This window comes from Mastigoproctus giganteus, chromosome 1 (assembly GCF_048544385.1).
Source record: "Mastigoproctus giganteus isolate SK-2022 chromosome 1, ASM4854438v1, whole genome shotgun sequence".
In the NCBI taxonomy this organism is placed as follows: Eukaryota; Metazoa; Arthropoda; class Arachnida; order Uropygi; family Thelyphonidae; genus Mastigoproctus; species Mastigoproctus giganteus.
In genome coordinates this window covers 125,291,411-125,306,345 of record NC_143575.1, presented here as the reverse complement: position 1 = coordinate 125,306,345, position 14,935 = coordinate 125,291,411, and the positions used below count along the sequence as shown (strand labels likewise).

At 37.5% G+C, this 14,935-nt stretch overlaps 1 protein-coding gene across 3 annotated transcripts in view; it reads right to left on the bottom strand.

Annotated features, from left to right (window-relative positions):
* Positions 1-14,935, bottom strand: part of LOC150091123 (long-chain-fatty-acid--CoA ligase 4-like) — a 387,488-nt gene that overhangs the window by 299,778 nt on the left and 72,775 nt on the right. For all 3 annotated transcript variants that reach the window (XM_090374375.1, XM_090374358.1, XM_090374366.1), the window contains one exon: positions 3,770-3,973. In XM_090374375.1, coding sequence (XP_090230501.1) covers positions 3,770-3,973 — 204 coding nt within the window. The remainder of the gene's footprint in view (positions 1-3,769; positions 3,974-14,935) is intronic.

The following is a 14,935-nucleotide window of genomic DNA, read 5'->3' as shown; positions in this document are numbered from 1 at the left end:
CAACGAAGTGTAAAACTAAGTGGTAGGTTGAGCCTGTGTATGTGGTGTTGGCTATTAAAAATTTACTATTGCATTCTTATAATTTATCACAATAAAAGAAAGTTTTACATGATAGCGTAATGGGCATTTTAGTAATATTTATAGTAAAGTACACACTAAAGCAAAAATAATAGTTCTTATAATTTTTAAACCTTCCTCTGCCACAATTTGTGCAGTGCACCTCTTGCAGATAGCAGCCCTGTGAGTAATGATAATTTGATTAATAAAACAGCATTTTTTTTTATTGTAGTTTGTTTCATAATTAAATGTTGTTTTGTGTATTATTTGGCATCCATATTTTTTTTTCTGGAAAAATAAAGATTAATTAAAATAAAGATTAATGCCCACTCTCCAACCTTTTTATACCTGTAGGTACAAAAAGGTTGGGGAGTGGGCACTGTTGGGAAATGCTTTCAGTAAACTGTTTAAGAAATAAATTCTTAATGCCCCTACAGAAAATGGGGCAGAGAAATTGAGAGTTCAACCATTTTTCCTCATGTGACAAACATTAATCAGTTATGTTATTTGTAAATAAGCAATTAAGAAGACACTTAGAAGTATTAGTATGTCTTAAAGTAGTTTTATTGGACTAAATTCAAAAAATTGCAAGGGCTTAATTTTTCAGTACTCACAAACCAGTTTTATAAAACCGGTTAAATCTGTTTTCATATTGAGTTGTTAAAACCGAAAACGAGCTTCTAAAAGTGGATTTGAATATTTTCTTAGTTAGCCCTCGAATATAGTTTTTTGTTACGCACATTTTCTTTTGTTTGTTCGTTTGTCTGGATCGTTCAACTGCTTTATGTTTTTTATTTTATTTTAAGGTATGAATCTCATGGGCAAGTGGCCCAAATCTAGGAGGGGTACCTTTTATCTTCCCACCTGTATCATGGCATGATGCAGGTGTACTCATTTATGACTGAGTGAGTCGGAGCGATAGCGTAAAAGAAAATGCTCAACATTTCTCAGTTCCATCTATCTTGTTCGCCAGGCAAGTTATGGAACGCGCCTTATTGATGGTTACCCACTAGAAACAGATTCGCTGAATATTGCATCAAATTTCAATCGTAGAAAGTTTTTTTCTTCTTTATTCCTATTAAATTTGCAATCAAATGTTCTCCAAAAAGCAGCTTCACCAAATTTAGCTTTTATGTAATTTTGAAAATACAATAGATTTAATTGGGGAAAAAAAAAAAAAAAATCACAAGTAAATAAATAAAAAATTTCTTTCGTGAAAATTTTGAAACTTGCCTCGTTTAGACTCTTCATTCAGTGTTTACGGAAGTGATGCATAGTATTGTGCCCTTGTTATCTTCAATATTTTTATTTAAAATTGTCAGTAACATAAATTCCTACTGATTAATATTTATTACTCTTAATGTCTAAGATGAAATCAAATGTATGGAATTATTTTGCTTGAAAAAGCAAAGATTAAAAACAGTGTTCAAAATGTCAGAAGATAATGAAATTGTCTGGAGGATCTACATCATCTTTGATGTTGCATTTAAAGAAATCCATCAGACTGACATTAAACAAGATAACAGTGAACCTTCCGTAAAAATGGTAAGAACATTAGAAAACTTGATCATTAAAAAAAATCTATGGAACAGATTTCAAAATTAGCTGCTTTAGATGGATTTTCTTTTAATTCAATTGGCAAGAGTCAGTTTACACAATCAAGCCTTCACCCTTCAGAGAAATAAATACGATAAATTACCACCAGCAATCAGTGAACGGAATTAAAACTATGGTTCTGAATTATTATAAAACTAAGAAAGAACTACTCATTCAGCATTTCAAAAATTCATTGGTTTTGTGTGCACGGTATTCATTGACTCTAGACGAATATACGTCTATACAAAATAAAAGGTATATGAATATAAATGTGCATTCAAAAGACAATCATTGAGATTAATGGTTCACTTGATAGCAGAAGAAGTGAGCAAATTGTGAATGGACACTTGAAGGAATTTGGTTTGAACTTGGATGAGGATATTATTGCCTGAACCACCGATGGAGCAGCAATGATGATTAAGTTTGGCAAGCAAATTACGCATAATCATCAACAATGTATAGCCCATTGTATACATCTGTCAGTTATAGATGTACTTTATGAAAAAGCAATCAATTATGGTGCCACAGTCTGAGTCTCCCAAAGACAATGAAGAAAATGAAAATAATGAAGAAAGTAGTGGTGGTGATAAAGAAAGACAGCATTTATCAAACCGACTTTACCGATGAGCTCATTTATTTCTTCAATCCAATGGCCAATATTGCACAAACTATTAACAAAGTCAGAAAAATTTGCAAGCTTTTTCAAAAATAGTCTATCAAAAATGACATATTACAAAATTTTGTTAAAGCAAAATTTAATGGGAAAGAACAAAAACTTATATTAGATTGCAAGACTAGATGGGATAGCACATTCTATATGATTGAGAAATTTTTGAAATTGAAAAATTAAATTCCAAATGCTCTACGTGCAGTACTGTCAACTGAAGCTGTGTCTGATGACTGGAAAACACTTGAATTGCTATGTGAAATTTTGTGACCAGTTGAAATGATTTAAAGCAGTCTTCAATAGAATTTCTGCTTGCTAAGCTTGATACAGCAGAAAACCCATTTGCTTTAAAGTTTCACCAAAGCCTTTTGCAGCATTACAATGCAAGATGAAATTGCCAAACTGGCTTTGCTGAGCTATCTTACACAATCCCAAAAAGTTTAGGAAAGAAGATTCAGGTTCAAGAACTTTTGATTTTCCAAGTAAGCAAATTTTGAAAAAGCATGCTGAAGAGATTTATCAGAGATTATTTGCAAAGCATTCCGAAGGAGTCTTAGCATTGAATGAAGAAACTGAAAATAAACAAACTGTTCTTTTAGAAGAAAACAAAGACTAGTCTAGTTCCGAAGTTGGAGATACACTCATGTGAGAGTATGATAGTGTAATAAAGAGATTAACTGAAGATCCTTCAAAATATCTGAGTGAATTGGAAATCAGCAAAGAATTTAAAATTTTGGAGGCAACTAGCAGCAGAAGTGAAAAGCTGGAGAAAGTTTATAGAGCACTGCTGACCATTAAACCAACAAGTGTCCAATCTGAGAGAGTTTTCTCTATCACTGGTCTCTTTAACCCAAAAAAGGTAGTCTATCAGGAAAAATGCTTAATATACCGTGTTCTTTAAAGGATCATTTTCAGAAAAAAGCTGAGCAATAAATAGTAAAGTAATTTCCCCAAGCTGTTTTTTTTCACATTATTTTTATTTATTTATTATTATAGAGTTTTTTTTTTTTTTTAACTATACGAGAAGATTGATTTGAATAAAATTTGTAATTTTGTAAAATCTCAAGCTGGTTACTTTTTTGGAGAATTTTAATTTTTTTATTTTTTTTACTATAAGAGGTGATAGATTTTGTTTAAAAGATTTGATTACGATTTGTACAATCTACCCAAGATAAAATAAATAAATATATGTGTTATAAGCTTTTAATTATTTTCCCTAAGTCTGAGAAAATCGGTTTGAAGAGTAAACTTTGGTTAAAATCTGTTTTGAAATTTCTCGGTTTTATGCAAGACCTACTCACCTTCAAGTACTCACCTTTAAGCCCTTGCTATTTTTTGAATTTAGCAATTAAGAAGCTAAACAATTTTATAGTTCTTCATTAATTAGAAATTTATAATAAAGAAACTTAACTATAAATGTGGAAGTCTTAACAGGAAAAGTGCATTTACCTTTTTGAAAACTTTGCCATCTTTCTGAAGTTCCTCCTCTTCTCCAAATATTTCTCTTGATCCAAAGCATGGGCTATTACCATAAAGCGTAATACAAATGCGAAAAAGCTCTTCTAGTGTTTTACAATCTCCTATATCATTCTGTATTGGAAAAGGTACTCTAACAATAGGACTATGTGGATCTCCTTCCTTTAGAGGCTTGGCCTACAAATAAGTTAAAATAATTGAGCAGAAGAAACGTAAAAATTGTAATGTAAACTGACTTTCATAATAAAAATAGTTGCTTTAAGTGATCATCTGTTACACTCTTTATAAGGACTGGGACTAGAGGAAGTTCATAGTTTTGAAATACTGAAAGCCACTAATTTGTGTTTTCCAATGGCTTAAACACTTGGGGAAGAAATTTTTCTAAACGAAAACTTGCAGGAAAAGAAAGGTGCAGAACTACTTACAATTAATATTTAATTTACTGCATCCAACTATTTTTTTTTTCCTACTCTTTCAAATGAAGTACAACCTTGGAGTTTCAAATGAAGCACAACCTTGAAGTACAACTTCTGTAAGAGCTTCTCAAGAAATAAAGTAACTTACTGGCCATGTCGGCGACATATATATAAAAAAAAAAAAAAAAATTTATTTTAAGCAAAAAAACGAAAACACTGGCATTAAAATATTTATTTTAGAATTACTAATCAAATTATTTACTAAATATTTTTTGGTTCCTGGGAAATTTTTTTCTTAAACTGGCTTGGCAGTCAATATGTTAAAGGTAAGAGAAGGTGGTTAGCTTGTTGGGAAAACTTTGTGTGCTAAAATAACCACCGGTGATCCGGCACCCCAAAAGTCCCAACGCTGCTGGATTAGTGACGGTCAACCTGTACTTTTGCATTTATCAGTGTTAAACTTCAGTTGCCACTTTTCAGCCCATCTACCCAACTTTTCCAGAACCTGTTGCAGCAGCATACTGTTATTAGCAACCTTGCCAACCTTTGTATCATCAGCAAACTTTGACATTAAGCTTGATATACCTTCATCAATATCACTGATAAATATACAAAACAATAATGGGAAATGTTTTGTACATTGGGTGTCCCACTAAACCCTGAGGGACACCTCTAATAATATTAGTCCAAGAGCAGTACCCATTGATTACCACTCCACTGTCTTCTCACATTCAACCATCCTCTTATCCATTGTAGCAACTTGCCCTTAATGTCAAACTGCTACAATTTGTACAGTAGTCTTCCATGTGCAACATTATCAAAAGCTTTTCTGAAATCCAAGTATGTGATATCATAATTATTTTTTTTGCATCCAATTCATTTGACCACATCAATAGTATCCAATCAAGTTGGTCAGACATGGCTTCCCCTTGACAAACCCATGCTGTCTTGTCTAGATGATCCTGCAATGCTTCTTTAACCAATGACTCCATTATTATCCCTGGAACAGAAGTCTGTAATTACTGTGTCACCCTTTATTATTTATTTTTTTAATTATTAGCCATATGGGACAAGGAAGCCTGAGGCTTATGCTGCACCAGTCAAAATAAATATTTTTTGAATTACCCTGGTGAGAGAGAGAGAGAGAGAGAGAGAGAGAGAGAGAGAGAGAGAGAGAGAGAGAGGAATAATGATATCCAGCTCAGGACTCTGGGACTGCCAAGCCCATACTCACCAGATGGGAGCCCCTTGATCCACCTTTGGGAATTAGAGATACTTTTGCACATCTCCAGTTCATGGGGACTTCCTGAGTCCAAGGATGTTCTCATAACTATGGCTAAGGGTTTGCTTACTTCCTTTTTTCTCAACAAAGAGATACTGTTCAAGACTTAGACCTAAATATATATATGATAAACTTATGTGACATGTGGCAGAGAAGGAAAACAGGTGATATTATAAATTAGCAAGGACACATGATGCAAGAAAGCAAGCTTATATAGCATCTGCCAAAATACACACACACTTCTCATTTCACTCAATATTCCCACTCCAAATGTTTGTCTAGTTCTGTTTTTGAATCTGTTTAAGCTATCAACTTCTACAACGACAGATGGAAGTTTCTTTCAGCAATCAACCACCTGCTGGCTAAATGCAAACTTCCGCACATATATCCTACAACTGTCTTTCCTCAATTTGAATTTCTGCCCTCTCAGGCGATTATTCTGAGCAAGAGAAAGAATCCCACAGCATTGAGCATGCTCAAACAATTCAAAGCTTTATACACCTCAATCAGATCACCTCGCAGGTGCCTAGCTTCCAGACACTAATTTGCAAAACTTAAGCATTTCTTTGTAAGAGCAACCCTTTGTTCCATTCACTAATCTTTTTGCCCTTCTTTGTACTCGTTCCACCAGCTCTCCACCCTCCTTAAAATTAGGCCTCCAGACCTGTATACAGTACTCAAGGTGTGGCCTGACCATTGCCTTATACAAGGGGATAATCACCTCCTTATACAGGAATTTTTCTAGCAAGGATATCATTCCTGACTACTCTTGCAGACCATCTGCACTGCTCAGAAAACTTCATATTTGCCTGCAGGATTACCCCCAGGTCCTTTTCACTCTCTACCTCTGTCAGTGTAGTACCACACAGTTGAAACATTACTCTGGGGTTACTGCTTCCCATATGTAGTACTTAACATTTGTCAATGTTAAACTTCAGTTGCCACCGCTCAGCCCATCTTCTCAACTTTTCTAGATCTGTTCAAGCAGCGCACTGTCATTAGCATCATTAAAAACCCTGCCGACCTTCGTATCGTCTACAAACTTGGACATTAACCCTGATATACCATCATCATATCATTAATGAATACAGAAAACAACAATGGACCCAGCACTGAACCCTGGGTGACTCCACTAATAACATTAGTCCACAAAGAGCAGTGTCCACTGATTACCACACTGTCTTCTCCCACTCAACCAACCCTTTATCCCTAGCAGAAATTTGCCTCCAATGCCACACTGTTCCAATTTGTTTAGCAGTTTCCCATGTGCAACAGTATCAAAAGCCTTTCTACTTGTTAACAGGAAAGATTGCTTCTACAGGGATGGAATACACTTAAATAGAAAGGGTGCAAGAATATTTGCTGATGCTATCGAGGCAGTGTTAGGTGGGTCGGAAAACTGCTAGCTTGGGGGGAGACAAAGACCAATAGATTGACAGTAGCCACTGGCAGAGGTGAAAGAGATTCTTGCACTGCTTCTATTAGAATGAGCAGAAGCCTGAAAAACAAGATGCATGGTACTTCAGAGACTGCTGGGAGCCATTGCGGTACAAGTAAACACATGGGTTGTGTTAGGGTAGCTAAGAATAGAAACAGGTGCAGGTATATTTGCGTGTACACCAATGCTAGGAGTTTAGTAAATAAATTTGATGAATTTGAGGTATTGCTCAAAACATCGAAGGCAGATATTGTTGGGATATCAGAGACGTGGTGTCACACAGATATAAGGGATGCAGAACTGCAATTTGGGGAGTACAACGTCTACAGAAAGGATAGACAGGATAGGAAGGGAGGAGGGGTTATGCTATTAGTTAAGAAACACATAAAAACCAAGGAAGTGAAGCCAGTCGACATCGCTGGACAGTGCAGTGTGGAGTCAGTTTGGTGTGACATAAGCATTGGGAGATCAAAATTGAGAGTAGGAGTGTGCTATAGGCCTAATGACTCTGATGAGTATAATAAGGAACTGTACAGGGAAATAGAGTGGGCCAGTAAATCAGAGTGTCTTATAATGGGAGATTTTAATTTCCCAGATATTGACTGGAATTTGGGGGCTGGTTACTCACACACTAGCAGGACTTTTGTGGATTTATTGGATGATTGTTTTCTACATCAGCATGTTCGGGAGGCAACTAGAGGGAGTAATACTCTTGATTTGATTATCAGCAGCGATTCTTCATGCATTAAGAATCTGCAGATAAATGAACCACTAGGTGGCAGTGATCACAGTGTGCTGAAGTGGGATTTACTCAAAGAGGTAACTACCATTAGGGGTAAAGGGAAGGGTTATTGCTTCCGTAAAGGCGAATACGATGGACTGGGACAGTATTTAAATTCTATACAGTGGGACCAACTGATGATGTTACCAACAGCAAATTCAAAATGGGAAGCATTCAAAGAACTTATCTTGGAATGCTACTAGGCTTTACATACCAACTAAGAAATATTGTTCAAGGTTTAGGCCAAAATGGATGTCAGATGAACTAATGAGGCATATGGCAGAGAAGAAAAATGCATGGGATACATACAAATTAACACATGACACAGAAGCCTATGATAGATACAAGTTGATATGCAACCAAGTTACAAAGGAGGTTAGGCAGGCGAAGGCAGATTACGAGAAATCCTTGGCAAGGGATGCAAAGAAAAACAGCAAAGAGTTCTTTACTTATGTAAACTCTAGAAGGAAGGGGATGAATCAGATTGGTCCACTTGATATTGATGGGTCAAGTGTTGATGATCCTGCTCAGGTAGCTAACAAACTAAATGAATATTTTGCATCGACATTCACACATGAGGAGTTATTCAGCGAGGGGAATGCCAGAGGTGTATTCAACTCTAGCAGTAAGCTACAGAATCTTGAAATAACTGGGAGTAAAGTGGAGGAGAAACTGTTGAAGATAAACACAAGAAAGGCACCCGGGGTGGATGGGATCTATCCAGTTATATTAAAGGAGGCAGCAAAGGAAGTAAGCAAACCCTTAGCCATAATTATGAGAGCTTCCTTGGACTCAGGGGAGGTACCCATAGACTGGAAATGTGCAAATGTGACCCCAATTCACAAAGGAGGATCAAAGGCTGACACAAGTAATTATAGACCTGTGAGCTTAACTTCTGTTCCAGGAAAATTAATGGAGGCACTGGTTAAAGAAGCACTGCAGGATCATTTAGACAAGACTTCAGTTATAGCTCAGACACAGCATGGTTTTGTTAAGGGGAAGTCTTGCCTGACCAACTTGATTGGATACTATGATGCAGTCACAAAAGAACTGAATGCAGGGAATAACTTTGATATTATATACTTGGATCTTAGAAAGGCTTTTGATACTGTTGCACATGGAAGACTGCTACACAAATTGGAGCAGTGTGACATTGGAGGCAAATTGCTGCTATGGATAAAGGGGTGGTTGAGGGGGAGAAGACAGAGTGGTAATCAATGGACACTGCTCATCGTGGACTGATGTTATTAGTGGAGTCCCTCAGGGCTCAGTGTTGGGTCCATTATTGTTTTCTGTATTTATAAATGATATTGATGATGGTATATCGGGCTTAATATCCAAGTTTGCAGACGATACAAAGGTTGGCAGGGTTGTCAAGGACACTACTGACACTACACTGCTGCAACAGGATCTGGAAAGGTTGAGCAGATGGGCTGAGAGGTGGCAAATGAAGTTTAACATTGACAAATGTAAAGTAACAGCAACCCCAGAGCAACGTATCAACTCTGTGGTACTACACTGACAGTGGTAGAGAATGAAAGGGACTTGGGGGTGGTTGTGCAGGCAGATATGAAGTTCTCTGAGCAGTGCAGACGGGCTGCAAGAGTAGCTCATGGAGTATTGTCAATGATATACAGGAATTTTTCCAGCAGGGATAAGGAGGTGATTATTCCATTGTATAAGGCGATGGTCAGGCCACACCTAGAGTACTGTATACAGGTCTGGAGGCCTCATTTCAAGAAGGATGTAGAGCTGCTGGAACGAGTACAGAGAAGGGCAACAAGATTAGTGAATGGAACAAAGGGGTCCTCTTACGAAGAAAGGCTTAAGTTTTGCAAATTACAGTGTCTGGAGACTAGGCACCAGCGAGGTGATCTGATAGAGGTGTATAAAGCCTTGAATGGTTTAAGCATGCTCAATGCTGATGGGATTCTTCCTCTAGCTCAGAAAAATCACCTGAGAGGGCATAAATTCAAATTGAGGAAAGACAGATGTAGGTTAGACGTGCGGAAATTTGCCTTTAGCCAGCGGGTGGTTGGTTGGTGGAACAGACTTCCATCCCTTGTGGTGGAGGTTGATAGCCTAAATAAGTTTAAGGCTCAGCTGGACAGGTATTTTGAACGAACAGAGGGGTGAAGTGGAAGTGGGTTTTTTTTTTTTTTTTTTGGCTGATGCTGCATAAGCTTGCTTTCTTGCATCAAATGCCTCTACTAATGCTAAAGATCCAAATATATGATATCAAAATTATTCTTTGCATTCATTTCCTTTGTGACTACTTCACAGTATCCAATCAAATTGGTCAGCCAAGACTTTCCCTTAACAAACCCATGCTGTGTCCAAGCTATAACTGAAGTCTTGTCTAGATGATCCTGCAATGCTTCTTTAGCCAGTGCCTCCATTAATTTCCCTAGAACAGAAGTTAAACTAACAGGACTGTAATTGCCTGCGTCTCCCTTTGATCTTCCTTTGTGGATTGGGGTAACATTTGCACATTTCCAGTCCATGGGTACTATCATAATTATGGCTAAGGGTTTGCTTACTTGCTTTTCTGCCTCATTAAATATAACTGGATAGATTCCATCCACCTGAGGTGCCTTTCTTATTTCTCCAGGTGGATTTCTCCTCTACGTTAGTAAAGTGGAGGAGAAATCTTCAACAATTTCTCCTCCAATTTACTCTCAGTTATTATAAGATTATCTAGCTTACTGCCAGAGTTTAATACACCTCTGGCATTCCCCTCTCTGAATAAAATCGAAGGTGGTAGATGACTTTCATCAACCGGTGAAATACCACCACTTTGCTTATTGGAGGCTTGAAGTGGTGAAACCCATGTTTAGTCTCTAGAGCAAAGTTTCCGGCACCCCCCCCTCCCCCTATACTTCTCCTTCAACCCATGCACGGTACCAAGTACTATAGGTTTTGATACCTTTCGTGTTTGGGGTTTTCATAAAAAAAAAAAAAAAACTCGTGTGAATTTAGATGCAAAATATTCATTTTGTTTGTTGGCTACCTGAACAGGATCATCAACGGCAGAACCATCGATATCAAGTGGACCAATCTGATTCACCCCTTCCTTCTAGATTTATAAGTAAAGAACTCTTTGCTGTTTTTCTTTGCATCCTTTGCCAAAGATTTCTTGTAATTAGCAGAGGACACTGAATTCTAAATTAAATATAAACTAGTTCTGCAATCAGGTCACTAAAGGGGGTTGGGAAAGCTAAGTTATGTTTATACTAAAAGTAAATGGATGAACAACAATGGCCCACCAGATATGAATGACATAATTATGGATGATCCTGTTCAGGTTGCTGACAGACTATTTTGTATCTACATTCACATGTCATGAAATTTTTAGGATTGGGAATACTAAAAGTATACCAATTTATAACTGAGATCTCACTGAATTTGCTATAACTGAGAAGAAAGTTAGTAAAAAAATTGCTGAAGCTAAAAGAAGTAAACAAAGCACCTGGAGTTAATAGGATCTATCCAGCCAAATTAAAAGCAGCAGCAAAAGAGATAAGCAAAGCCTTGGCCATAATTAAAGATGATATCCTTAGATCAGAGTTCTCAAGCAGCAGCAGGGGAATGTCAGGAGGCGTAGTGGTTTGTGATAAAAATCATAAGATTTTTATCACAAACCACTAAGCCTATATTCTCTGAAATCGTATAATAGTTCTAAATTTTTATTATAAATTATTTCCAGTATTATGTTTTTATAAGCGATATTGCATAATAATATAAAATTATAAAGTTATATAAATTAAATTATTACATAATCTCTGTATACATTAAAAGTTTTCCTCCTAGTGATATTTATTAGAGCCAATGGGAGGAGAGCGAGGCAATTATGTCACCACAAATGCAATTAATTACTGACAACTGTGAACATAACATTCACCAACCTCATGTATGTGCTTTGCTGTCTAACATTTGTTGTTCCACTAACTTTTTTTGTATATTAATGAATATTGTATATTTGTACAAATAGTTTGATTTGTAAATATTTAAAATTTTTGTATAGTTTGTAGTTTAGTTAGTTAAATGAATCCCGTAGTTGGTAATTTAGTTAAATGTTTTAGTCCTGCTCTTTTGGATGTGCAACAATATTTCTCAAGCATTATGGGAATCCAAAGCAAAAGGCCTTGTCCTAAGTGAACGAAGGTAAATAATACCTAGTGTTATTTATTCGACATTGAAAATGCAGTGCACTACAAATGCACAGGTGAATAATTACATATAGGTCATTTCCTGATTAGATATTGATCACAGTGACAGTATTTTTTTTTGTCTAGTAGCACCAGGGGGTTTCCCCAACTCCACATTTTTACTCTATGTAGAATACAATACTCTGCATAAGGCCAACGTGTGTGCTACTGTATGTTTTGTGAAGTGTGGGTTGTTGTTCCTCTGGCCACTTAGCCTGGGGGGACTGCAGAGAGCCACTAACAACCCCAATTTTCGTCACTGCCATTGGGAGGCAGGCTAGGACACATTAGGAGAGAAGAAAGCTCTGTTGGGGTGAACCTTGTGGTAGCCTAGGCATCCAAGTAGAGCCCAAAAAGAAAAAAAAAAATTGGAAAGGAGATAAGAGGATGGGATAAAAGGGGCAGAGAAAAGAGGGGCCAGTGTTAAGGCACTCACCTGATTTAAAAGGGGAGACAGTAAGGGGACCCCTGGTACAGGATGCCCATCTTGGTCCAGAGGGTGGGAGTTAAAGTTGGATGGCGGGGTGAGCCAACAGGGGGGTTTGAGCCAACAGGGTGGTGGGATGGGGAGAAAGACAACCACCCCAGGTGGTAGGAATAAAAGAACATAGGGAAAGAGATTCCCTATGGTGGAGCATGCTTTTTGCAGTTCTGTCCCACACTGGCCAGTGTTAGCATCCCACATCACGCCAGCTAGGAAAAGCTAAAGCATGGTGTCAGCTTGGATAACCAAGAGGCCCTACACAGTTATCAGTCTGTCCAGTGAAGAGGCCAAAATAAAATATGCAATTAATAATAACTTTCATTCACTTAACATTCGCACAATTTTACTTTGTTTTTTTTCTTACACTTTCTATTTTCTTTTATATATTAGATATCAATCACTACGTTTCGACATGTCTTTTGTGTGTGGAGTCCACACCTAAAAAAAAAAGCTTCTTGAAAGAGTCTAAAGATGGGTAACTCGCTAAGCGAGATAGGCAAAAGGCCATCAGTCAGAAAACGTTCTGCAGCCACAAAATCCACTGATGCAGACTTGCCTACAAGTTTCACGTTATGAAGTCCAATTTTTAAACCTTTCAAACCAGCCTTTGCTAGCTAAAAAAAAAAAAACTTATCCTGCCAGCACTATCACCAGTTTTGCTAAAGTGTTGATAAAGGTGTTTTGTCTTTTCACAAATGAGTGAATTTAATAGAATTATTTTGAGTTTAGTCTTCTATTCACAGATTTAAAGCCTTTCCATTTTTAAATTTAACATCATGAATTATTCACTTTTTGCAAGCAAAAGGGTCTTCACCAAGTGACATTCACTATGAATTGGTTGCTGTGTATGGCAAAAAAGGTGATGACAAAGAAGCAAGTGTGTTTTTGGTGCAGCGAATTTAAAGCGGACCACGTTGACATTGAAGATAGACATCGGGCGAGTAGGCCTTCAATGAGCAAGACAGAAGACAACATTTCGTGCATTAAGGGCATAGTTTTCGAAAACAGGCAAGTGAAACTGTACAAATAGTGAACATGAGTAAGTAGACTGTTCACAAAATTGTTCACAATGTCTTTGGCTTTCGAAATGTGTGCTACCACTGCGTGCCCCTACAATTGTCAGAGGAAGACAAAGCAAATGAATAGGAGAACAAGAGAAGCCTTGTGCAGGTGAAGTTTTTATTGCTCCTGGAATAGAAGTTTTTTCTGTTTTATTAGCTTAAAAATGCATATTAACTTATTTTCTAGAGTAGCTTTATATTCCTAGTTACGATACTTACTTTAAAGTTTAACTTAGAGATTTTGTATATATATTACTTAGTATCGGTAAGGGTATCAAATCCAGGTGTTCCTAGTTGCAGCTCCGCTGAACGAGAATTTTTTTTAGCTATATTTAGCCGCTTTATTGACCAACTGCTATAGAAAATAATATAATATAAGTAGCTTATAGACCTAGTCAGGATCCTTAGTTTATTCTGAATTCAGACAGCAAGGTTTGGAAGTTAATTAATACTTAGGTGCCCTTAGATTTACCGTTTGTAACTTGCCGCCATTGTTATATCCCGAACTAGATAGCATAAGCTTGGTATAGTATAATATAATATTGTCAATTAATCAGTAAAATCTATTAATCTTGTTAAACTTCATTGTCAATTAAATTGTACTTTTTAACTAAATACATATGACTTAGATTACAAATGTAACATAATTAATACATAACTTGATACGGAAGTTATACAGGGTAATTCACTACCAGTGCGACAAACTTGCAGGAGGTGTAGGGGGCACAAAGACAAATCGGAATCACATAGCATTGCAGGGTCCGAAATGCCTTCGTCATGCGGTAGAGGACGTTGAACCGGAGGTCGTGTGAACAGCGATCCCGCTGGAAGTCAGCATTTGTGAACCGGTTCCCAAGGCAGTAGGAGGAATGAGTATTCAAACGTTGAAGTGGCTGACATGCACCTAGCGTATGGAGCTGCGGACTGTAACGGGCACCCGACTTTGCGCTTGTACCAGAAACGTTTCCCGCATAGGCGTGCTCCTCATCATACGATTTTCGCACATGTGCACAGAAGGTTATGTGAGACTGGCTGTTTCATGAGAGGTACCATGAATCGAGAGCAAAAAACGAGGACGCCAGACAATGAGGAGAATGTCTTACGTCTTGCAGAAGGCAATCCGAGTACTCAAGCGATAGGCCAACGATTGGGTATTTCCCAATCCACTGTATGGAGGATACTGTCAACAAACCAAATGAGTTCATACCCATCTGCAATGCGTCCAATCATTGGAGCCTGCAGATTATCCATTCCGGAGGACCTTTGCTACTTGGTTTCTTCAACAGTGTGGCAGACAGCGCATTTGCTGCGTCCGTATTGTTCACGGATGAGGCAAGTTTCACAAGAGAGGGAACCTTCAATCAACATAACACCCATTTGTGGGCTTTGGAGAACACCCCAATGGTAAGAGAACACGTGCAACTCAACGCCATTTCTCTGTCAATGTTTGGGCTGGCATTGTTGGAGAA